The 26,097-nt window shown below is 50.4% G+C and overlaps 2 protein-coding genes across 2 annotated transcripts in view; both read right to left on the bottom strand.

Moving 5' to 3' along the window:
* Positions 1–22,941, bottom strand: part of MMD (monocyte to macrophage differentiation associated) — a 55,748-nt gene extending 32,807 nt beyond the window's left edge. Inside the window, exon 1 of the mRNA XM_062591796.1 lies at positions 22,904–22,941. The gene's annotated coding sequence lies outside the window, so the exon portion shown is untranslated. The remainder of the gene's footprint in view (positions 1–22,903) is intronic.
* On the bottom strand, positions 8,397–8,681 carry SMIM36 (small integral membrane protein 36). The gene has a single exon (XM_062592102.1). The coding sequence runs from the start codon at positions 8,679–8,681 to the stop codon at positions 8,397–8,399; it is 285 nt and encodes a 94-aa protein (XP_062448086.1).
* Positions 22,942–26,097: the final 3,156 nt, after the last annotated feature.

Genomic DNA, 26,097 nt, shown 5'->3' with positions numbered 1-26,097 from the left:
GTAGTTACGAAGGTACAGAACTACTTTGAGAGAATGAGGCGTTCTGCCAGATACTAAAATCTTCAAAAGAATCTATTTTTTTGTATTGCACTAAATAGCGCAAGGAAAACATGGGGACCCAAGGAAATCCCTGCTAAAGAGGATGCTCAGTCTCACAGGGGAGGACGCTAGTTTTGAGACCAGAGTCGTTGCTTGTCGCTTTGCGTTTTGTACTTCATGGATAGACGTCAGAGGAAGGCAGCTTGGTTAGACAAATTATTTTAGTTCTTCCATCTCATCTTGACTTGGAAAAATGCTGTCTGGTCCACAGTGAAGCTTTCTAACTAAGGAGGAAGAAAAAGTGTTGCTTGAGGCCCCTGAAAGGAGAGCAAAGGAAGGGAGGAGCGAGGAGCACGTTGGGGGCTGATCAAGGGGCCGTGCCTCCTGGGCACGCAGGGTGATCAGAAATGTAACTGCCTTTGCCTCACAAGAAAGCACGAGATGGGCTGGTCTGAGGACCGAGACCGCATCTTTGAACAGTTAATTAGCCAGAGCAATTAGTGGTCATGCTGTTCTACGAATAGCAGGTGCAAAGGAACAGCCAGAGAGCTCTCAGACCTGAAACCAGAGACAGAGAGCGGCCAAGCGGCATCTTGAACATCTCCTGCAGGGTAACGGCCAAGCGTTAATCACATCTGCAGCCAGGCAGAGCTGGATCTACGCTTCCCCTGTGCTCGAGTTGTGCTCATGTCACTCCCGGGAAACTCCACTGAAATCTGGTGGAATGACCTCGAACAACCTCCCGGCTGCAGCGGGGTGAGCGCGGGCAGAGCGCAGCCCGCCGACCGCAGCACGGGCCGTGCTCACGCCGGAGCCGCAGGCAGCGGGATACACCCCGTCCCCCCCCCATCCCGGCAAATCCAAAAACTGGAGCATGAAAATGCCCCTGAGTTGTGAGGAGATGCCCGTGGTGAGCTGCCCCGGTGCCCCTGAGCGCTGGCTTTGGCAGGACAAGCTTGAGGATAACGATTGCCTCGTGCTGCTGACTGGTGCGTTGCCTGCCCGACCGCCAAGCTTTTGCAGGGAAAGGGAAAGCCAAGGTGAGGTGAAACGTGAGAGTCAGGCTAGGGTGACTTCTGTGCTGCGTTCAAGATACCGTAATAGAGAATTAAAGTAGATACAACAATAGATTAATACAATAACCTACAATTATGTGCACAAGGGCTCACGTTTCTCTGTGTGCAGGTGCATACAGGTAGTATACATTAATTACGGGTATAGCAACCAAAGAAGCTAGTGTAGGTGCTTTTTTCCCCATAATACCTTTTGTTATGAAACATGCAGCACGATTGTTTCACATTTTTAAATCTTTAGCAACCTTGCCTTCAAAGAGAAGTCCCTGCGTGCCCAGCGTTTCCTGTCACCACCCCGGCTGCGGGGACGCCGTCACCACGCCTGCTTTGCGGGGGGACGGAGGCAGACGGGCCCAGCGTGCAAGAGTACCCGAGCACTTGGTGTGAGGATGCAAATAGCCCGTGGAGCTGGGCCCTGGGGCTTGCCCCAGTTTTTCAAGCAGTCTCTGCTTTCTTCAAGCAGAGCCTCACTGCCTGCTGGTAGGTTGTTGTGCGCAAAGGAGACAGATGGCCGGTAGCAATTCATCCGTTAAGGCAGAAAAGCTGCAAGAGCAGAGCTAGCACCACGCTAGGAGTGTCATTACATGCCACCATGACTCAGGCAACCCAACCTCCTCCTTGCCCTACTCAGGGTATGAATTACTGCAACCTCAGGAAAAGTCCAGCTGGCTTGTCCTCTAGCGTGGCCTTGCTGGAGGTGCAGTAAGCACCAGCACTCAACTTTCTTGCCATCCGTTTGCTCAGGTGGGAAGCATACGGATGAAGTGGGGGTACTCACAAACGAGTATCGCTGTACATCCTCCTGGAAAACATGAAAAAGTTGGGATTTCAACATTTAAGGTATGACATTTTTGAACAGTTATAGTCCAAGTAAGAGTGAGACTTTGCTAGGTGCAGAAACTAAGGTGCTGCACCCTTGTGCCATGAGGCACAAGCTAGCCTCAAGTCATCTTTATCCTTTTTATCCTGCAAATATATCCTGACTTCTGTGCTAAAAAAATGAAAATGATCTGGCTTCTGTAATTTCAGCTTGTTGCTCCTGGTTATCCTGCCACTTCCCAGCAAGGAGAATGGAGAACAACAGCGGCCACAACACACTGCCTCCCCAGGCAGCTGCTCGACTCGAGCAAAACAGGAAGCAGAGGTCCTACACCGTGACGGTGCTTTGAAGCTCGGCCCTGCGGGACACGCTTTGGGGACCTGCGGGAGGAAGCTGCGACAGGCAAGTTCAGCCCCGCTGGTGCTCGAGCCGTTTTTGTCCTCTTGCTGCAAGAAAAGGCTGCAAATGCTGGACAAGGGTCCTTTCTTCTGCTGCACACGAACACTGAAGACCAAATAGGTAGTGAAATAAAACCACACGTACCCCTTTAGCAGATGAAGCAGGCAATGTGTTTTCCTTTTACCAAAGGGGAAGAGCTGCAAGTCCAGCTGCAGAAACACTCCCCATCAAATAGCTCACAATAAAATCTTACATCCTCCTAGAGGCAGTTTAACTGTTACCCTGCGAAGCAGCTGGACTTTTGTAATGTTGAACATGCAAAACTACAAGATGAGGGAACCCCAAGGCTTTGCAATGTTGCAAAGCAGGTGAAACAAAATTAGTAGGAGAGAAAGAAGAATCCTTTCTCCCTCAAATGATATGGAGATAATAATAGAATATTAGAAGAGGATTAGCAAAAGGCAAAAAGACCATGCCAAGACAGTTGCAAAAACACACATTACTTCACAATGGCGAGACATAATTTTTCTTCTAATTATGGCTTAAATTTCCCCACTCCTCCAACTAGTTCTTTTGCTGTCTCAAAAACTCTGACCTCTATCACAATAAATTGGTCAAAACTTGAGCCTCTCAAGGAACTCGTAAAACCTGGCACGTTTTGTAACCAAGTGTCCCAAGGATGCGGTGTTAACAATTCACAACTATTTTTTCCTTGCCAGAATGAGTTAAGGTAGGAGCCTCTGCGTTGGGTTTGAATTTCCTGGCTTTCCCCTGCCTGCGTCACAACATAATTCTTTCCAGCTAGCCTTTCCTTAGATGTTCAGAGCTTGCAGTGGGAGCCCGGCCAGCTCTCCTTCCCAAAGAAAACACGAGCCCTCTCGATGCCAGAGATTTGCCTTCTATTCAATACCGCAGGGACAAAACACTTGGCTTTACAAGCGTTGCTCGGCTTTTCAGTTCTGCAGATGTGTATAAATAAAAATGCAACTTTTAGAGAGCCTTGTTTGCACTAGAAAAGACTTGACGGCATGTCCCTACAAGCTGTCTCTCTCCATCAACTGTAAATAGAGCTTTAATTAATTAAAGCAGTTCTTTGCCAGGTTAGCACACATCCTTGCAGTATGCAAAGTAAGGCTTACTGTGCAAGGCACTTTTTCCTGGTGTAGTTGCATCTACATGGGAGCTTTTGCCAGTATAAAATCACCCCCTTAAATGACACTATTAAACCACCCTGGTTCCAGTGTAAACCTGCTCTAAAACTACTGCCTTGAAAAATAATAAAATATTACTCCCTTCCCAGTTCAGAAGCTTTTCTTTCTCTTCAGTGTCCCTGGGTTCACATGGTACCAGCTCATGTAACCTGACCCAAGTTTTGCCCAGAGGGTTGGGAATTGCGGTGCTGAGGAGGAATGATTCAACAGAAACATTGCCAGAGCCCCACAGCGAGCAGAGCACATTGCTGCACTGCCCCATGCCGGAGACCAGCTGCAACTCAGAGTCCTTTCTTCTGTTCCCCTAAGGAAGGCATCCTTTAGTCTCAAGACAGGTGAAAAGCGTGTCCTCCAGCAAGCCAAGGCTGAGGCCACCTCCAGTAAATCATGTTAGCCTCTTCTGTGCCCACTTCTTGCCCTATCTTCTCCACTTGTCAAGGCAGGAGACCTCATTATGCCTTCTGTTGTTAGAAAAGGATGGACAGCTAGTGCAGATGGGTGCAGAACACTTTTGCCTTCCCTGTAGGTTGGACCACAAGCTCACACTAATTAAGAAAGATCTGCATGTGAGGGTAGAGGGTCTTACTGCTATTTCTCAATACTTTGCTACTTCTTGCATCAACTAAAACAAAACACTTAATTATGCACAATTCTCCCTTTTGGAAGATGAAGAGAAAACGAATATGTGACTTATGTCAAGACCTTGCTTCATATGCTGCTGCAAGGAGAGGAGTGTGTAGAGAACAGAAAATAATAAACACTGCTCATATTCTTAAATACCAGTATAATAAGCACTATTCATATTCTTCCATCAAGCATAGACTGGTTTTGGTTGTGAACACTTAACTGGGAAATGGGCTCTTCCAAATGGCATGGCATGTGCAGACATTGTATCACGTGCTGCTACTCACAGATCTTTTTTTGATCCTCCTTTCCTATGTTGAGTAGATTTGATTTATGAATGCTCAGATTCCAGCTATAAATCCAAGGTGGCTCATTATCCTTCAAGACTTTGGGGGCTCTCCGTTGCGTTGTTTGAAGAGGACATGGAAGGACGAGCCAGGCTCCAGCCTCCCCTCCCCTTTCCTGAGGAGCTAAGGCCCAGAAGCAGCCTGAATTTGTACATTTCTTTTCTTTAAAAGAGGTGGTTTGGCTAAAAAATGAAAAATGTTACCTAATAAAATTACTTGAAACCAGTGACTGTGATTTAGGTAGCGTCATGGGTACAGATACGGGTGGATGCTGAGCCTATATTCTGTGCTCGCTTGAAGCTCTCACTGAGGTCAGTAGAGGCAAGTCCAGTGATTTTCAGGACAACCAAAGCGATGCTGCTGGGCCCTCGAGCTTCAGAGCCGAAGGGGTGCGAAGGGCGGGTGCCTCAGCGGCGCGCCCAAACCCGACGTGGGCGCGGGAACAGACGCGTGGAATCAGAGTAACTCGTAATTAACAGCACCTCTCGACAGCACCGTGGCACCGCCCGCGGAAGGACCTCAAATTCCCGCGCGCACGTCGATGACCCAACCCAGCAGCCCAGTTAGGTAAGGGCCACCGGGGCCGCCAGCGGGTGGAGGCACGAGGGCGCAGCCGGAGCACCCGCCGCGGCTCGGGAGCCGCCGGGGCCGCGTAGCGGGGTGGGAGGCCTCGCGGCGAGCGTCCGCACGCGGAAGCTGCGCCCGCCCCGGGACCGCAACGCCGCTTCCAAAGCGGCGGCGTTACTAGAGGGGGAAAGGAGGAAGCAGCATCTCCAGGGAAACCCGCACACGCGCGAGAGGGCACGCGAGGAGCCCGGAAGGGGTGTTAGAACAGACAGAGATGCCAGCAAGCCCGATTTCCCCATTTTTGCCATTTCTGGCATGATTTTCACTCACTGAGGTTTCACTCCTCGACGTGAGCCATTTGCAAGCAATTGCAAATTCTGCAATTTCAGCTTGCTGCGGCCCAAGCGGCAAGGCCCAAACCTCCACCACGAGGTGCCCCCAGCTGCTCCGGGAGGCCCCCGGCAGCCCCCCGCCTTCGGCCCCTCCTCGAGCACGCGCCCTCGCCGCGGCTCTGCCGGCCGCTTGCTCGGCCACCGCACCGCTCCGGCCGGGCGCACGCGCGCCGGGCACCGTGGCGCGAGTCGTCACGCGCTCGGGACACGCAGACGGAAGGCAGCTTTGACCCCAAGACACAAGCTAAGGAAGCTTTTAACCTCCTCTCGCAGCCAAGGGGCTCGCCTGGGACGCGCCGCTGCCGTGCTGCCGCACGAGCATTCGCGCCGTCAGGGCAACGCGCTAATAAAACGGGAGAGAGAGACGATTTATCCCTTTCCAGGCTCAAAAGGCTCACTGCCTGGCGCGGCGTGCTCCTCTGCGAATATGGGTTAGTCCGTCTGGACTAATCCCCTGTTCAGATGTAGTGGCTTATTAGGGATTTTTAAAAAGCTGGAGGCTTAGACAGTGTATTTACAGCGGAATGGGCTCACACTAAAGTTGTACTTTCTTTAAATAGTGAATTTAATGATACATTTGATTTGAATTAATGTTAGAGAAATCTAGAGGTCTGTTGTTTCTTAATTGTTTTTTTCCTGTGGAAAGCCTTTAATAAAGGCTTTACAGAAATCAGTAATATATAGCTTTAAAAGGGCACTAAAGCCAACTGAAAAAGAGCCAGCATAGGCTGAATTCCTGCCTCCTCCAGAAGAGCAATAAATCCTCCCACCACCAGCCAGGTCCCTTCAAAGCACAGAGCTGCAGCTCGGCAGAGCCCCGTGAGGAACGAGCACGGCTCATGGAAAACGAGGGCTTTAGGGGCTCGTCAGGTCCACGGCTTCCACAGATTCACGGTGGCTCCTCTGCTCCGCTCGCTTCGGCATTTGGCTGCCGTCGGAGCGAGTTTTGCCTTGTCTTGTTGGAACCTGCTGAGCTGGTTCACGGGGAGAAGCTCTGGTGTAGCCCCCGCGTGCCATTTGAGTACAAGCTCTGTTACGACCGCACAAATAGGGAGAGAAACCTCAGTGCAGAGGGCAGGGAAAATTGGCACGGATAAGAGACACGAGGAGACGTGCGATGGGCCCGCGGCGAGCGCCTGGACTGCGGCACAGCACGGTTCCCGAAACTCGCCCCTCCAGCCTGGCCTCTCCAGCTCATCCTGATTCCTTAAGCAACGTAATTTTTACCAACATCTTATTCGTTCGCTAACGACAGTTACTTCGGAACAGTATTTCTGTGCTAGACATCCAGGCCTTAAAGCACTCCATGTAATCCCGTAGGCAGAGCCCGTCTGCACGGGCACAGTTACAACGCGGCAAGGCGCGAGCCCACCGCGGGGACGGGAAGGCCAGACGCGGCAGGCGTGCCCGAAGAGCCGCCTGCGCGCGACGTCAGGGTAGCCGGAGACGTCTGCGACGTGGTTTTGCACCGGGGGGGGTGTTTTGGGGCGAGGAGCGACGTTGCTGTCTTCCTGCTGAGGAGGGGCGGCAGGGAAGCGGCAGCCTCTCCGGACGCCCGGCACGGCTCCGCTGGGAAGGGCCGTCAGCAGCGTCCGCTCTCCACGCGCTTCTTGTACCGCGCGGCTACGAACTTTAGGGATACGGATACAAACTTTAATCAGCGCAAGTTAGATCGCGCAGAGCGTCACGAGCCGCCGCGCGAGCCTGGGGACGCCCACGCGCCCGCACTCAATACTGCTCAACAGCGCGGACCAAGCTCTAAGAGAAGCAGTTGTTACTAGTTTTTAGTTTCTGCAGCAGTTGACGTACCCGCAAGGTTGGCAACTAGAGGAAACTAGGCACCGGGAGGATTTCTGCTATCTGCAAATATTTGTTAACATAGGCTTGCAAATCTCCACCTCTGAGCACGTAATTACTTAAATGAATAAACAAGGTGGCAAGGACATCGTGGATGTGCCAAAGTACCATTAATTACTTGTGTGACCTTCACAGAAGAGCTACAGAGTTTTTATGCTGGCACCGTGGCATTTTATACAATATCTCAGCATCAAGGCAGAAATTAGCTGCCTTGATATTTTGTGATATTTTTGATCTCTTTTTAGTCACCCCCCCAAGCTCTTGTCAGCAAAGGTGCTTATTATTTCTGCTCCCTAACACCAAGGAGCCCTTATCGCTGAGGACGCCCCAGCACACCGGGCGATGCATGAACATACGGCAGAAAGCTTTGAAGAGCGTACAAGCTAGAGATAAGGCAGGCTGGAGAGCACGAGGAGAGAGATACTGGCCTGCAGGGGTGACAGCGGCCACAGCACATTGGCAGCTGAAGCACTGTCAAGTCTCACCAAAAGCAGCGAGAACTTGCTGTTAATTAATCACACTTTTTCAGTGCTAAACGAACGCAAACAAGACATTCGATATAGCTGTTCCAGGATCTCCGACGGAGGGACACGTCACCGGCTTCCGACTTCTCGGCAGCTTCCTTGGTGCGGCCCCGGCCCTCGGGAGCTCCCCTGCCCCCGGTTTGGCCGCCTTGCCAGGAGAGGCGGCTCCGCACCCCGCGGGCCGCCCGGGCCCAGCGCCTCCGCTCTCCCCGGCGAGCTCGGAAAGCAGCGCAAGCCCAGGACGCGTTCTGCCTGCGTCTTCTTGTGCACGCCGGCAGATGAAGAGAGCGCGAACGTGTCTCGCCCTCGTAGGCGGCACCTGGTTCAGGCCAGCGACCGCGCAGCCTTTTGGACCCCCGACGCACGGCTTTTCCCGCGGGAGGGAGAGAAGGCCTCGCGGGACCGCGCGCCCCGGCGAGCGTGGGAGAGCGCCGGGCGCGAAGCGGCCGCCGGCCCCGCGTCGGACGGACCGGCGCAGCGGCTTACCGGGCGAGCGCGTTATCCTCCCGCCGGCCGGGAGCGAGCATAGCGGCCGGGACCCCCTTACACGGCCGTAGTCCTTTTCCCCGGCAGCTCGGAGGGGTTTCCGCAGGCGGAGACGAGCCCCTTGGCCCAGCGGGTGCCGGGGGCGCCCTGCTGCATCACCACCAGCCGGATGGGAGGCTGCGTGGCCGTGGGGACCTCGGGAGCGTACTCCTTGCTGGGATCCTTCCCCCTGCAGTCGTAGAGCACGCAGGAGATGAGGAAAACCAGCAGCAAAATGACGTAACTCGCCACCAGAATGATGAGGTTCAGGGTAACGGGGTCAATCTCCAAATAAAACTCCATCCGATCCCATACCACCACCCGCGAACCCGCAGAACGAAGTTTCATACGCGCAAGTGAGCAGCTGCTAACCGGTCGGAATAGATGTATTGGCTTTGCGGTAAAAATACATTAATCCTCCGCTCTCCTGTAGCAATGGATTTCCCCGAACTGGATGACTAAAGCAGCTCAGTTTAATAACTTAAGCTCCTTCCTCCAATGCCACGTTGCCTACCGCGGCAGAAGCTAAATTTGAACGCTGCCCTGGCAGCTACACCGCGCTCCGGGACCCCGGTTCCCCGACCAGCGGGTCCCGAACGGCGGCTCTCCTCGAAGGACGTTTTGCCTTTTCACCTTCCACGAGGGGTTTGGGGCTCCAAACCGAGTCACTGGGCCCGCAGGGAGCAGACTATCAGCAGTGTAAGCAGTAAACGAGCTCGGAGATGAGTCAGGGAGAAGGCGGTTTGCAAGGCACGTTTTCTCAGGGTGTAGCAAGCCTGGTTCTCGTTTTGGCTACGGTCTCCTTGCGCTGCCCCAGTGCTGCAAAAGGTGCTTTAAAGTGGATTAAAAGCTATTTTTTGCCCACGCTGTAGCGACGCAAGCAGGACGCGTCACAGGCTGCCCAGCGGGCGCTCGTGCAAACGGCAGAGCCGAGGGAGCCGGGTGCCTGCGGGCCGCTCCGTCCCGGCCGGGTCTCCCGCGTGCCGGAGGGCGCAGCCCGGCCGGGGGGCCGCTCATGGCTCGTGGGCGCCCGTGCAAGGCTGCGCCGTGAGCGCTGCTCCCCACCCCGCTGGGGTCCGATTGCAGCGCCAGCCGGGCAACTCTAACATCTTTTAAAAGAAAACACCTCTAAATCAACTCGGAAGCAACACGTGCGTTTGAAAGGCAATAGGATTTACAGATAACTTGCCTCCAGACTTTGCTATGCAAAAATCAGTACCAAAATCATGAATTCAATCGATTGCACATATTTGGAGAAATCTATGGTAGGACACTTGTATTTCCAATTACGCTTAGGGGATTTTGAATAGTTTAAGCCATTTAGAGTAGTTTTCAAATGATAACCTAGGATCTGAAAACAGCCCTGCACTCACAACAGAAAGTTTGTGGGATTTTTACCTTTTTTTGTTTATCAGCAAGTTTTGCAAAACAGAAGTTGTCACCTCGGAAGTCCTCCACACTGATAGCTTGGTTTCGTGTTTCTGCTTAGCACAGCAGCAGGGAAGTACCGACACTTTAACTGTTTAATTTAAATGGGCATCTCGACCAGCAGCCTGTCAGTGCATCTAAAGCGAAGGACCGCGAGGGGAGCCCGCCTCGCGTTTGTACCCGCTTTCCTCCTCCGACGCGCACGCGGAGCGGCCCGAAGACGCCCCCCGCTCGCCCTTCCTGCCCGAGGACCGCCAAGGTCTGCGGCCGCAGCGCGGGAGCCGGCCGTGCCGCGCCGCCGCGGGAACCCCCCTCGGCACGAGTTCCCAGTCCCACTGCAGCGGGCTGGTAACGTTCCCCGGGTCCGAGCCCCGGAGCCCCCTCCCACCTTGGCCACCGCTTCCTCCCGTCCATCCCACCCCGCAGCCTCGCTGCCAGCCTGCGCCAGCCTTCACCACCTCTTCGTACACGTGCTTTTTTGTTGGAAAAGTCTCCCAGTCCCAGCCTGGGTCTGCATTTAGGCTAGTCTAGCTCTGCAGCGAGCGGCCGCGGGTTTCCTCCGAGCAAACGAGGGTTGCAGGAGCTTTGGAGGGGTTTGGAAAGCCCAAGTCAGTTCTGCTTTACGCTTCCTTAGGCGGCACCTGAGAGGCCGGCTGCGAAGAAACGCTGCTCGGCACTCGCTTAGGCTCGCTCTAGCGGCGGCAGACGAGATCGAGTGTCCGCAAGACCTGTTCTCCTCAGAGGTCTCAAAATTCATCCCTGCTTTTAGTTGCTCCAGTGGCCAGACCAGCCCGGTGACTGGCGGCACATCAGAGCACAGAGCCAGCAGCTTCCCGTTGAGAAAATATCCTCAAAAAGGGTATTAATTGGAGGCCACTGCTCCCTTATTTAAGGTTTGATTAGAAAAAGCAAGCCTTGTGGGAGGAACAGCGTTCCCGGCTGGGACTCGGGAGACCTGAGGGCCACCAGCTGCTGCTGAGGCAACTTGAGATGGACACTGAGGAGAGGATCAAGCTTCGTTTGGTTTATAGAGACGAAAGAAGAGGTGCTGTCTGCCTGGAAGCAAGCACCTATTTTGACTGGGATAGCATACGAAGGAATGAGATGGACGTAACAGAAAGTTAGATCCTTTTTTATAGTTTTTCACTAAAACTCATTGTACAATGATGGACTTCACAGCAGAGTCAAAGTTTTGGGGTTAAACTTCCCCCTTTGAAAAAGAAAAGTGACAAGAGACTGCTCTCGATGATCAGAGCACAACTGCTCTCGGCGAGAGGCCCTGGAGGGAAGGGGTTACGGACGGCCCGCGTGCTTCGCGGAGAGCTAAGGCACTCGGCGCAGAGGGGCTGAGGAAAACCCATCTGCAAGACACGACCGTACCTGGCTCCTCTAACCTAGGAGGGCAGTAGATCACCGCTCGTTCAACTTGACCGGTTCAAACCCTAGGCCATGGCAGCTCCTCTGTGCTCAGACGGGTCAGAGACGGTCACGGGAGGGGTTTGCCGGTGGGTCCGAGGCACAGCAGCGCCGGCCGCTGCCCGGGACGCGGCCGCAGAGCTGCCGACCCAGCGAGTGAGCCAAGAGGCTTGAGTGGCTTAACTGCCACGTCGCTGCCAAAAATAGCTTCTGTTAGATAAATCGGCTCAATCCCGGTCCAAAGCGCAAGCAGAGGGAGATGCGGGTGGCTGCGATGCAGTTCAAAACGGAAGGACGGAAGGGACCGAGACGAGGTATCGGGAAGGCCGGGCCCGCCCCAGGGCAGTACCCTCCCCTGCGGCACCTCGGCAGCCCGCAAAGCAGGTGCAGATGCGTCAGGTCAGCGGGGTCTGCTCGACTCCGTCCATTTCCCCACAGCAACGGTGGCAAAATGAGACAGGACCTAGAGAACCGGCAAGACCGTGGGACAGCGGGCGGTGGGCACGGCTGCAGCCGGGGACCGCGCTGCGTGGCCCGCGAGCGCAGTCCCGGGCTCGGCTGCCCGAGCAAACCCCGTGGCAGGGGGCTGTCGCGTGCCCGGCCGGCGGGCGCCGACGATGCTGCCGCCAAGCCTCGGCCGGTTCCTGCTGGGTGCTGCAAACGCACGGTACAAACAGCTACTTGGGACCCTAAAAAGCCACCACGTGGAAGAGGTCTCAGCCTCCACCAGGTATAACCAGCTTGGGCTGCAGCCTCTCCTGCAAGGAAGCCCCCGTTGCCTGCTTATTTCTGTATTGCCTGTAGGATTTTAATGGTCGACGGGACTAGCCAGTGCCGTAAGAAATTACAGGGCACAAGGGGCAGACGTCAAGCCGAGCAGCACAAGGGAGCAACGCAACAGCACTGCGTGCCTCCAGCGAGCGTACCCCAAACGTACAGATGCCTACAACAAATTGCAGGGAGTTGCACAAGGTATAAGGGCTTTATGCCCCCATTTACCTACAGATTTCTTCCAGCTCCGGATTATTGCCACAGCATCGAACATGCCTAATACGCACTGGCCACACGTAGGTGCTATTGCTTTCCTTATGCAAGCGTCTAAAATCCCAAGGAGACGGCGCGCAAGCGGCTCAGCATCAGCCCAACGAGCACCAGCGCCTGCCGCCGCGGGCCCGGCAGATGGCATTGGAAGATCAGCGTCGGGTCCCCAAGACGCCCAGCGCATCCCCGCGGGTTAGCGAGGAGACCTCCGCTTTCCAAACGCTTTTGGGTGAGGGGGGTCATTCCTTTGCCAGCACCTGAAGGGAGAAGTGATTTCCCAGTGTTACTGTTCATGGCTTATACTACACTTTTTCTCAGGAAGTGTTTAAGAACAGTGGTTAAAGTGTTTCCTGCTCTAGAGGTGCTCTTCTTAATCTATTTGATCTGCACAGCACTAGAAAACAGCTATTAAAATGCTCCTCTTCATAAAGAAGACTCAAAAAGAAAAGGAAAACCACCAAACACTCACTTCAATGCAGAATTAATCTACTTAAACATCATCTGTAATTTGTTTTGTGGCTTCCTCCAGGGACCCTGGAACTACAAATATTAGCTGGGCATGTGTCTACATTTAAGGCTATCAGGAGTCCTACAGAGCTGAAAGAAATAGTGAAGATTAAGCACACATTGAATCTTGTTGAAAAAAAAAATCAGAAGCCCAAAACACAGATTTAAGCCTTACCCTATCAAGCACTGTTCAAAGCTGTACTTGGCTCGCGTGCCCCAAAGCACCAGCTCCCTTGGTGTATGGGTGCGTAACCCAGAAGACCACATTGCACCTACAACCCCCCCAGGCACCACCACATGGACACACTGAGTCAAATCCAACGTCATTTATCTGCTAATCAACTTCCAAGCGAGTTCTCAGCTGAAGAGGATTCAGGCCTCAGCAAAACCCCACCAGCTGCTGTTAGGCAGCATATGCCCATCAGCTACTTCTCTGATGGCATTTCCTCGCCACAGGGCCCAGGGCCCCACGTATGGTGGGAGCAGGACGCTTCCCTGCGATTGCACCCTGTGTGGGAGAAGGTCTGGCTCTATGTGGTGCCACGTGAATGAGAACCCAGCAAGATCCAGTTGTCTACTGTGACATTTCTGCTTTCGTTATGGATTTTGCAAGCAAAAAGAAAATAATTTTCTTATAGAGAAATATGCACAAGTCCAGGATTATGCATGGCAAAGGGCCTGAGCGGTTGGAGAGCTGGATGCCAACCAGTGGGGCCGCAGAAGGGGTGGCCAGCCAGCACTGCTGAATGTGTCTCCATTCCATCATCTTCAGGCAGATGTTGTTCAAATAACACTAAATATTCCTATAAAAGAGTTCAAAACTTAATTGATTCTTTTCTTGAGCAGTAAGATAAATAAAACCTATTTTAATGTGAAAGGTAAAACTCAGGGTTTGATTTTAGCACAGTGGCCCAAATTTTTATCCGAAATAAATCTCTATAATTTTATTAACTTTACTGGCCTGATATCAGCAGAGAGTAGGGTGCATATCAGTCAGCACTGCTCAGTAGGACCAGCTTCTGGAGAGGATTCCCACCTGAGGAAATGTTACGTGCTTATTTCTCATCTCTAGGTAATTTTCCAACAAAAGCCAAGGTGGTGCATGAGGGTTTTGACATACAGCCAGCTAAAAGAAACGTGGTCTGCGACACTGCAAGCAGGACTCCAGCAAGCCTACGGAATTTCCTCGGCTGTGACGAATCTCGCTTGACGTGCTGCAAGACACCTAGTCAATCCCCTCGTCCTCGGCTGCCTGCGCCGGCGTGGATGTTTTGCCTTTACTAACGCTGAGACGCCTTGAAAACTGGAGGAAGAAAACTGAAATGCTGAGGGTCGAGCGCAGTTCCCTGGGAGGGGGCCACGGAGGAGCGTGTGGCAGTGCAGAGCCGGGAATTGTGTTTCAGTGCTGCTGGAGCCAGGCTGCTTCCTCGGTTTGTCCTCTGTCCTGTACCAGCTCTTACGCAAGAGCTAATCAACCAGCGCGGGGGTAAAACCGGCGTCACACAGGCTCAGCCGCATCAGGTTCAGCGACTCTCCCCTTGCTTATTCCGTTTCGAGTTCACTGCCAAATTAGAAATTATGGCACATAACCTTCCCCATCGCTTCTAGCGTTCTTTGGGCCTCCTTCAGCCAAGTCCTTAAGGATTCACCTCCCTTGTTGGACTGCAGCAGAGGTACATGCTTACGCGCTTTTCTGAATTGAGATGGATTTAGGCACATATTTAGAGTTCTGGCTGCCAGAAATACCGTTACCAAAATAGCTGTAAAGCACAGAATCTGAGAAATCACAGATGGAGAGTTGTAGCTTCTTGCTTTACTAATTACAAAGATTCAAGGAAATGCTCCTTCCTTTTTTTCTTCCCAGCAAATCAGGATTTTGCTAATCTGGCTCGTTTTGACTGAGGCAGGCTATGGCACGCTAGCAAGAGCAGAGCTGACGGTCTTGAACGGTTCCCCTGGGCCATTCGCCACAAAATCCGTATGTCTTTCCTCGGGATGACATATGGGTATTCACCCCTCTTTCTGTTTTCCTTGAATAAACCTCCACGGGGTGGGATGTGTAAGGAATACATCACTATTCCTGGTGCCTGGGTGAACACTGCTCCGATCATGTTACGGTGTCTGCGGGCAATAAATCAGTTTTGCTTCTGAATCCAATCTGTGTTTTTTTTTTCTTGATTTGCTTTCAAGACTGTGCTACCTTGGGACAAGTGGGAACACGTAGCTCATTTTCTAGGAGCCAGAGGACTTTTATGAGCAGAGAGGAAGCAGAGGCTCTTTGCCCAGGGGAGCCTCGCAGACGATAAAACACGACGGCGGTTCTCCCAGTCCTGAGTAGCCCCGTGAAGCTGCTCTGTAAAACCAGCTGTTCCCAGCTCGAGCTCCTGAGCGCCCTGTAGGATGAAGGCAGAGATGAGCTGGAGGATGAGAAGAAGAATAAGTTATTTGCCAAAAACTTGGCCAAATCTGCCCGACAAGACCTTGCGGAGCTCCCCACTGATGCAGCTGGGTGCAACCCGAGAGGGAAAAGCCCCGAGGTTTCCTAGATTAGGGGGTTTGCTTGTTTTGTTTTGTTTCAGGCTCCTTACTAGGATCTAGGCAAAGCTGTATCACATCATGTGTTTGAAGGCAACAAATTGAGTGAAGTCTGCCTGGGTTTAGCTCGTTTAGGCTTTTTCAGAGAATAGAGGCCTTGCTCTAAAGAGGCTACTTTAATACCAGTCCAACACCTGGCAAACAAGCCCAGCTGTTCACAGCTGTTCTTTCCATCTCTCTTTTTCATTGTTTGCAGAAACAATGAAGTGATCAAGGACTAAGAGGGTTGAACTGACAAAAAAAGACCCAAGTGCCAAGCTCTTTAGTGCTCTTTGTAAAATCCAAATAAATGGAAAAATAAATCAAGCTTAGACATCAACAGGAAATTGAGAAGTTACATCAATGGAAGGGCAGAAATGTATACGTCAATCATTTGGCTGGAGACGTTGTGGTGTAAACAGATTTTTATCACATATAGTGCTCTATTCAAATAATTACGTCCTAGATTTATTTTGTAAAAAGTACACAGAGTATGATCTTGCCAACAAACCTCTGGGAATAAATAGGAAAAGTGGAGCAAGATTGGCTTTGCTGTCCCTGATTCCAAGCTGGCAATGTTTTTAAGCATGAGTTTAATTAAGCAGAACATAAGAGGCTTATGCCTAATCCTCCCTGAAGTCTACAGGACTTACTAGGCACCTACAGCTACGCATGTGCTTGCATGCTTGCTTAAATAGAGGTGGGCTCCTCGAACACTGCCATTCCCACTACGGTCAACCTTAATCTGCGCTGTCGCCTCCCTCATGGGAACGCTCATTTCTGTCAGCCGTGGAGAAAAGTGAGACGTAAGAGCAGCACGTCGCCAGCAGAACCGCCCCGGCTCCGTTTCCCACAGCCAGCCCGGCGTCCGCCCCGGCCGGGGTCAGCCCGGCGTCATCGCGGCCCGCGGACGTGCTCCCGCGGCACGCAGGCCCTCTTGCTGCCCGCTGCTCCTTGGGCGCAGAGAACCAGCTCGTGGGGACAAAGTCTTGGCTTTCCTTTCGAGATGTAAGATAGTGGGATACAAGCAACGATAAATAACCGATTGTGTCAGTCCAAACTGAAACACGTTCCTCTGCCTCACCCACTCCAATCCTGTTTATCACCATGATGGGTTTTTTCTTCCCTCTCTGCTTCTTCCCTATCCACCTTTTTATTTTGTATTCCCCAGGACAAAAATAGGACTCCGGAGGGGAGCCAACAACCTTGCACAGGAGTTTTTCCCTCTCTGCCAGGAGGGGAACCAAGCCCCGTGCCGGCGGGAGGTTTAAGCCTCCGAACGCCTTGTTTCAGCCCCGTTCCTGACGTTTACTCAGACTGCTGTCCTCTTGGTCAGACCCCTCTGTAACGCTCCGGTCAGTCCCGCTGTGCTCCTCTTATTTCCTTCTTGGCTCCGGGCTCTGCGCCGCGCTGCGAATTCGGCCTCCGTCTTTTCTGCATTGTTCTCTGCCAGCCGCTATCTTATCACGGTTGCATTGTTCCCTCTGGCTTCCTCTGCGGCTCCTATCTCTCTTTCAGCATTTTGTATATCACTGTGGGCTTAGCTTCAGATAGGTTTTGATGTCATTCGTGGGCGCTCTTGTTTCTGTTAATTCATAACCTTCTGGTTCCAGTCTGTTCCTGTCGATCCGTATCAAGCTCTCTTAGAAAAAGCTCGGCTGAACTCAAGTCAGATGTGGCCTTCAACTGACCTGAAATCTCTGAGCTGAAGGGAAAGTTGAGGTTGTGTGAAGGAGACCATGAAAATATTCGCAGGCAGAAAATTAAATGAGAACATTTTTGCCCTGAGCTTTGCTCAGAACGGCTGAGTTCAGTTCGGTTGGCTGAAAGCCTCGGGATGCTTCGCAGACCTCGGTTTCTGTGAACTTCTGCCAAAGGATGGCCCCGTTTTGAAATCCTGCATCGTTCGTAGGTTTGCACATTCTTGTTGAAAAATTAGTTCGATGGCCTTAGTTCTGGCTGTGTTCTGCACTGATATTTTGGGTTGCTTTTCCTGAAAAATGATAATATTAACACTTTCATAGGTTGATAGTATGCAGATGCTGCAACTGAGATCAACTCCAATCTGGAATTGAGGTTGAAATGCAGAGATCAAAAGAAATTTCAGCTTCACAGAAACATAGCCAGATGGCTCCATTAGCACAGAAGTCAATACGTTAAATCCAGAGGGGTGATTTCATAGGACTAAAGTTATGCAGATGGGTAAATATTTGTTTCTAAGGCCCTTTGTCTGCTATGGTTCCAACCAGAGGCACACTCCAGTTTTAACTGACGTTTACTTCTACTTTATTGCTGTAAAAAGTCTCATAAAGAAACGCTATCGCTTTTCATATCTCCAAGTGACTGTTTAGGTTCCAGTTTGCCAGATCATCAAGCAGATGGCCAACTTCATGCACATGTGAATAAAATTACTTCACTTTTTGCTGTAAAGTAATTATCTAGCCAGTAGCACTAGCACTTAATTGTGTGTTGGGCCATTCAGTAGAGACATTCCAGAAGCAAAACTGGCACATGCTATTTTGAGAAAAGGTTTAACCTGAGCCAATTGTTCAGCAACTTCTCTTGATGAGCAGAACCCTTAATGCAGCAAAAGTGGCCAAAGAAGAAATTTTGAGAGCTTAAGCTTTAAATCCTACAGGCATTAAATCCACCATTTGTGACAGAGATAGGTCATCCTGTGAAAAAATTTACTCCATTATTCGTTATTCAAGGTACTTATTTAGCTACAACAATTTACGGTCTTGGGCCAAGTGCCACACTGCATAAGGACATCTATTTTCAATTTAATATGACAAACCTGTCTTTTCTGTAATGTTTAATAGATCTTACTCGCAACTATCCCCCAGATAATTGATAATTCCATGGGATGGAGATGCTGTAGTCAAACTCTTAGATACATGCCATCTCTGACCATAAGTCAGTGATACATTCCAGTAGCCCTGCAGCCATTGCCCACATGAACCCATTTTGTGCAGGACTCGTACTCTCAAGCAGAGACGTAACCAAACCAAAGGAAAATTTTATGAGCCTGGTACATGCCAGCCTCCTCTCTGGTGTCACTTGACTGACTGCACTTGGGTTATGTAAGGGCTAAATCTGGTCAGTGATGTCTGACCTGCTCCCAGTAATGAAAAGTCTGAACCCCACAGTTGATGTTGTCCAGGTTTGGGTAGTACTTTTGTAAACTAAATGCAGTCAAGTGTTGTTTTCATTCTTATTCTGGCAGATGATTTAATTAGAGAGCAAAAGCATATTCTCATGCTTGGCAAATCCTTTCGACTCTGAAAGAATTGGCCTCTATTTTTTTTTTTTTCCACTTTTTTTCCACTTAGACATCATGGAGACCTAGTGCTAAACGACACAAAACAAATCAAATATCCTATTTCAAACAGTTGGCTCTGGTCTGGAAGTACTTCAGTTGATTGCTGTGATTCAAAGGAGAAAACATGATTTCACTTTGAATACGGTAATGTTTTTTCAACAGCACATTGGCTGACCCGTCCTGGATCACGACCTTAAGAGCTTCTCATGTATTTGAAAATAAGTTCATGCCTGTCTTATCAAACGGATGAGGGGAGAGCAGTTGCCCATCTCCCCTCGCCTCCGTTTTAGGGGATGCAGACAGGCAGGGAACGACCCACGCCAGCACCTTCCAACCCCAGTGGTGCCTCCCAAGTCACGAAGCAATTGCACACAATGTCCCATTTTAGACACCAGCAGTACTTTAGCGCTAAAGTGAATGGCTCATGGGCACGAGTGTGTGTTTATAGGCCTGTGGCTTAGCTGTCCACACTGGTTCGCTTCATAAGGCCTTGCTTGCTGCTAACTCAATGCTGCTGCTCCCGAAACCCTCATCACACACACACACACACACACACACAAATCCAAGCTCGAGTGTTTTGAAAGTTTCCATTCAGAAACTGTGTAACTGTTGTCTGGAAAAGGAGACATTTCCCCTGTTCTTCTCTCCTCTTTCTTGCTGGCAGGGAGAAGCTAACTGCAATGATGTCTCTCTACTCACCCAAAACCTTCACAGAGGGTTTTACATCCACAGCTGCGTGACTCTGCAGACCAGCCCGGCACAGGTACCCAAAGGTAGCTATGGCCTGCTGCATGGCTACTCCAACAGCGTAATTAAAAAATAGCCTGTGCTTTCAGTTGTTTTCCCAGCCTCCTAGAAGACTGCCTGCCCATGCCTACAAGAAGCAAACAAGGAAGGCTTCTATGACCAAAAGAAGGGTTACAGTAGATTTGAAGGTCACATTCACTTGGAAAAAACATAGAGGATGAACCCTTTTCAAGGTACAGCCATTTTGCTTTAGAGCTTTTCATCCCCCCCCAGCATTACCCAAGAATCCACTCTGAGCACAGGCTTGAGGTGGGAAGGCAGGGGCTCGTAGCGCTCCGGACTCATGAAGCCAGGCTGAAAGGCTTTTTTTCAGATCCCTGGACAAAATCTCCTCAGATACTCCATGGATCAGGTGGCAAACAGCAGCCATCCCACTGTAATCAGTCCTGCAGCTTCACTAGAGACAAAGTTTTAAAGAAGCAGCATATAGCTTTAGGAAAAGTCTTGGGCCATAGCAGGAGATAAATGAGATACCTAAGCCTAACGGGGGATACTTGTGCTCAGAGGTGTGTTTTAAGTTTCACAAGACCCACACTGTGACACCCAGGGTCCATGTGGACCACCCAGTTGCATGGCAAGAAACCCATTTTTCTCATGGTTTCCGCTGGACCAGTCTTTAGTGAACTGCTGCTTTACAGCTCTCTTGTTTTCCCAGCTGCTTTGTCTGCCTGAGATCAGGTCACTGAAAGCAAAGGGCTTGCTCAGAAGTAAAACAAAAGCTCTTTCAAGTTAAGGAAAGAAAACAACCCTACACAGAGCCCCCTTTACAATGAAGGAAGAAGTTGTTCTGGAGGCCTTTTACCAAGAAAGCCAAGACTGACCTGGCCCGTGACTAGCACTGTCAAGGCGTGTGTGTTGTGGGGGAAGGAGGAGGGTGCGTATTTGACTATCTCTTTAAGATAAAGGGAAAAGACTAGTTCAGGAGAATCAGCAACAGAAATACATACACAGGATTTAAGATAAAGGACCAAAACTTCTTGGTAGATAGCAGGAAAACCAAGAACATAATAAGGGACTGGTTGAAAGGAGAGCGATACTCAGATATATGGATCCAGGACGTAGAAGCTCAGCACCCATCAGAGCCACGAACTTCATATGAGATCTTAGTCCTCAGTTGTTGCAAGAGTGAAACCCAAGACTGGCAGTGAGGTACAAAAAGCTGCTGAGTCTCCTGAATAACAGAGGGAGAAGGGAAAAGACCACCTGGTCCCATTCACAGCCCTGTCTCTCTTCCTCATCTTCTTCTTGGTCGCCAAATACCCAGGGGAGCAAAAGGGAAGGAGACACCTCTCATAATTCTGTTTTTCCTGGAATATGTCTTAGGATCTTAAACGGGGTAGTGTTACCCCAGAGAGCTGCAGAACACTCATAGGTCTCCTGAAATGCACCAAAAGTGGCTGGTCTAATTTTACCCTTGGAGGTGAAGGTCCCAACCTACTACTCTGAGCAAATTGAAGCCCACCGGACCAAACATCCAGCCAATGATCTTGGAGCCAGGCAGGGAGGAGGTATCTCACCCGGTGTTCGCCAGCCCCATTGCCCTGAGCAAGCTGAGGCAACTGGTCCTGTGGCAGCAGAGAACCTGTGGCACATGGTCCAAGCGCAGGAGACCCATAGCTCACCACCTCCAAAAGCCAGACACTTCAGCCTCCTAGTTAGTGTCCAGCCTCCAGGAGGTACTGTCTGCCCTAGCTGAAGCAGCTCAAATGGGGACAACCACACACGAAATACAGCCGCATTGCCTAGGTGAGACAGCCGCCTCCATGGAAGAGCTGTGCTTTGGCACTGAGTAATGAGTTGGAGATGGTGAGGAGGGGAATTTCCCATAATGAATGCTTTCAATTTTACCACCAGTCAGGTTTCCAGGAGCCAGACACTATAATCAAGTCATTCAATGGCAGCATTTTCTTCTGCAGCACAGAAATCAAGATCGCTGCCTTCCTGGCAGGAGCAGAGCAGGCTTTGAAGGAATCAGAATTACTGGAGAAAAATGTAAAGCCTTGAAAGTCTTACGCAAAAGATTTGCAAATCTCAGTGCTCTGTGGGCACTGGGGGTGTCACAACTGATCCCCTAATATTTTATGTGGTTTTATCCATACTGTCTTAATTTTTAAACAACTACAAGAGCAGAAATTTTGTTCCCATGGAAGCTATATTTTATTGCGCTCCTAAACCTAATCTTAATTCTTCCAAGTGTATTTTGGACTGTGGCCAACACGTGCACGTGTTGTAGGATGCTCCAGGCAAAACATGAGCACTGAGTCTGGAGGCAGGGGCTTCTGCAGCATCTGCGTGAAAGAGAAGGAAAAGGCAGCAGTGGCAGCGAGACCGGCTGAGACAGGGCAAACAGCACAGCTGGAGCCCAGTAAGGAGGCTGGTGTTCTGGTAATTGGACAGAAAAGCAATACAAAGTAAAAAGGAAAAAAAAAAAAAAAAAAAAGAGAGAGAGAGAGAGAGAGAACCAGCTACTTTGATAGCCTTAATATCATAATCAGGAGAAACTTCCTGGCTTCATATTTTCCATATAAACACTCTCCACTGGATAAAGTTAATGGTTCCCTGACTACAACACAGAAGGGCTTGATCAGTTCAATTGACGTCACAGATTGAGCATTTTAATGAAATGTGCTGTGCTTCCCCCATTTATATGTTTGACCCTAACCTTTACCAGATGTTCAATCCATACTCCGCTGCAGACAGTGAAGCTCTGTGTTTTGGAGGCTCTCAGAGATCTCTGCTGGAGTGGAAATCAGATCCTCCGACACGAACTCTGCTGTTCGACTCGCTCCCCACCACGGTGCCGGCTGTGCAGAAGGCCCTGCTCCCCATAAAACCAGGAGAGCGTCCGCTGGAGTCACAGCCAGAATGGGGCCAAAACGGCTCATATCGTGCACCATCTGCCTGTGCGGGAGCGTAAAGTTTTCCCATGCCGCTACACAGGGAAAACACAGCTCTTTCCTATTTCCCCATCACCAGCGGTGAAAGGTTATCTTGCATCTGAGGGAGCAGACCAAGAGCCAGAAAACCCAAATTCAACGTTTGGCTCTGCTATGTCTCCTTGGGCAAACTATTCCTGCTCCGAAGCTTTACTTCCCAGCCGTGAACCAGGATGATGTCCTTTGCTCAGTGACATCCTGGGACAGGGCTGGGCTTGGGAGAGGACCCACAGCTGGGACTTCTACGGGATGTTTGTATAATAAAATGCAGGCTGGTCTTCCTCCTGGCACATAAGCAAGCAACTACCATAAACCTCAGACTTCACCCTTGCTGCTCCAGACACAAACTTGCCCTACTCAGAGACTCACTTCTAGCATTTTTACCTCCAAAGCAGTTTATAGCTGAGTTTTACCAAAAAAAAAAAAAAAACACGGAAAACAACAACAACAAAAAACCAACCAGCTTGAAATCATTATTAAAAAAACAGCCTCACCTCCCAGGAGAAATTTAAAGACACGGTAACAGCCCCATCCCTCTGCTTCTGAGCTGGGAAACTGCGGTGTAGGAGTGGATTCGCCTGAACTCTGATGCTGGGGAAGAGCATCGCCCTCGGCTCCTGCGCGGTGCGAAGCAGCAACGGAGGGGTCTGACAAAACTTTGGTAATGGCAGTGCTTTAACTAGAAGCCATCAAAAGCTTTCTAGCATTCAGAAGTCATTTAGAAAAACTCTTGCTCACCCTTTCTGAAAAGAGAAGATAGAGCAAGAGAGGGTTAAAATCAGAACCATGTTCCCAGCCCTCTGCTTTGGTTTGAGATCATTTGATTTTAGATAAATTAGAAGCTGGATGGAAGCCACCCTTTAGTTCTGGGTTTGGATTAGCAAATTGAAAGTCACTGATGAGGTTTTACAAAACCAAACCCATATCCTTCTTGGCCTGCTGCTAGCTGAAACTGAACTAGCCCTGAGCAAAAATAAGTGAATCATTCCTTAAAACACAGAAAAACTGCTGAACTCAACAACCACAAATTGAGAGAAGAAACACATGAAATTCTGCGTAATACATTCATTCCTCCTAGCCCAGGAAAGACTAAACTTGCAATGCTGGCACTTTCTATTAGATTAGACAATAGCAATGCTTGGAACTGATTAATAAATAAAATTATTTTTTTCTTAGTAATTCCATGCGTATATATAAAAACAAGTCATTGTGTGGCCAGTTTGCATTGGTCTCTGAACAGGTGATGGGTAGCTGTCAGGAGGCAGCTCAAGACCTGCTCGCTTTCCAGTTTGACACTCATTCTGCAAACACAGGCAAGCGGATTGAACTAAAGCAGGGAAAAGATGCTCCCTGCTCTAGGAGAACAGCATCCACCGCATGCACTTGGACATGGAGTGGGTGAAGGCCTCCGGCTCGCAGGTCACCTGGTCACACGTGTGGCCACCACGTCCATCAGGGCTCTGCAGGACCAGCAGGACTGATGGCAGCGCTAGGAAAGTAGGCAGGGGGACAGAGGCCACAGGAGGCCAGCGGGGCCCTCTGCAGCCCGCAGCGGTCTTGAGGAGGATCAAACCTCCCTGCAGCCCACTTGGTTTTTATTTCCCTTTACTTAGTGACAATGAATTGTTCCATTTCTCTTTCCTCACCAAACACTTTTCTTTAGATTGGTTTTGTTTGTTTGCTCGTTTGTCGCAATGAGTGATGAAAGGCTCTGGGCTTGCCAAATTAACTCCAGGAGCGGCGTTTTCCCAGAGTGGCTCCCCAAAACCCACTTCCAGCAGCCATTCCCACTCCAGGGATGCAAAACCATCTGCCCCCAACTGCCGGGAGGTGTCTTGGCTCCATACTGGCAAAAAAAAAAAAAAAAAAAAAAAAAGGCTTTTGTCAACATATCCCAAATAAACATATCCTAAAAAGGGTCTTCTGCAGGCGTCCCAGTAAATCTCCATTCCCAGTTTATGTATGTTCTTCCTTGTTTAAAAAACACTAACGTCAATAACCTATAATGCCAAAAGTGGCAAGATGAGATTGGTGTCTCAATTAAAGCTCCTCTTTCAGCAACAGTCTCCCTCTGCGGCTTGACTCTGAACACAAGAGGAAATTGCGTCAAGTGAAGAAAAATTGAGCCAACAAGACAGACAACATAATAATTTTTTCTTTTCTGTTTTCACAGCCGGGCACAGACCTCTAACAGTTGGGATTTATAGCTGGGTTTGTAGCCTTTGCTGCCTCCTAGCAGCTCACGTGCAAAATAAACCACCACCCCAAACAAAAATTGCAGAGCTGAGAGAAAAGGGCAGGCAGTTACTAATGAAATTAATCATTGATAATAAAGTATCCTAGAGGAAAATCCATTTATCACCCCTTGGTCCAGATGAGGTGTGTAACTCCCCCTTGCTTGTATCCATCAGTGCATGAACACTCACGACCTACAGCTTCAGTTTAAACTTCTCAGACAAGAGCTTTGTAAGGATTAGAAGAATTTAGGAAAAAAGAAAGGGTGGGTTACTAGCACGGACAAAAGCGGGTAGGATGTGGGGGTTAAAGCACAGTGTCCAGGGAGGGTTTTAGAGCAGCAGCGCTCGCTTTGGGGACGGGTGGCCAAGGGACACGGTGCGTCCCCAGCACGATGCGCTCCTGCGAGCGAGCAGACAACAAAAGCGGCATGTTCAGCTGCGCTGAACTCAGCTCTCTGACTCAGGAGAAAAAGTTAAAAAAGGGATTTGAAGATGGCCGTTACGTTGGACCAAGCCGAAGTCACTGCTGATTTTAGGCCAAGGAAGAGAGATCTGGTGCATTCACTGGTCTTGGCTCCAGCTCATAAAGGCACTTAAAAAGCTGTTTAGCTTCAAGTATGTGCTTAAGTGCTTTGCTGAATTGGTCAATTAGCATAGCGACTTGCCTGCAAGTTTCTGTAAAAGCCAACCCAAGTCGCTGGGGCTTTGCAGCACGCTGTCAAGGGCTCTCAGATAGGACCGCAGGTATCACTGCCCCCCCGGAGGGGGTCTCGCAGCCCTGCCGGAGGTGGCAGAGCTGCTGCGTGAGCAGACGCGGGGTTTCGCTGGTTGTCTCTCGCCATTTCAGAGACACATCAAGGCAATTTTTGCGACGCAGGTCCGTCGCGTCTTTGCAAACGCTCTGCGCCACGTGGGAACACTTGGCTGCGTGAAGCAGAGCTCAGTGTGTCCTGCCAGAAAGCGGTTTAAATGCTTATAGTTTGAGGTTGCTTTTCCTGCTATCAAGACTCCAAGCCCCAATTATGCTTTTCTTTTAATTTAATTAGGGAAAGTTGTTTCCAAGGAATCATACAGAAAGTGCACGTCAAAGAACAGCAACGCACCCCTGGATGTAGCGGATGTGATTCACGGTGACTCAGGGGCCGGGCTCATTCCTGTCCCTCGCTGGTTGATTCAGCATTCGCAGCTCCCTGGTTGTAATCCAAGCTCCAAAATGAGGGGTCTACAATACTGAGCCTGGGGTGGGCGGAGGGGACCCAGTGCCTATGCTGCACCCATGCTCCTTGCACCAAAGTGCCCACTGGGACACCTTCTTCATGCAGCTTCAGGAGGATTTGAGCCCTTCTCTTGCTCAAATCTCTGATTTGCTTGCACAAAACTTAACGCTAAATTTCTGGTCAAGCCTGGGTGCAGAAGACCTCAAGTTTTCTCAGCTCATTAAAAGCCAGGCT

The sequence above is a fragment of the Rhea pennata genome, chromosome 19 (assembly GCF_028389875.1).
Source record: "Rhea pennata isolate bPtePen1 chromosome 19, bPtePen1.pri, whole genome shotgun sequence".
NCBI lineage: Eukaryota > Metazoa > Chordata > Aves > Rheiformes > Rheidae > Rhea > Rhea pennata.
Note: the sequence above shows the minus strand (reverse complement) of the source record. Positions and strands in the feature narration are given on the sequence as shown.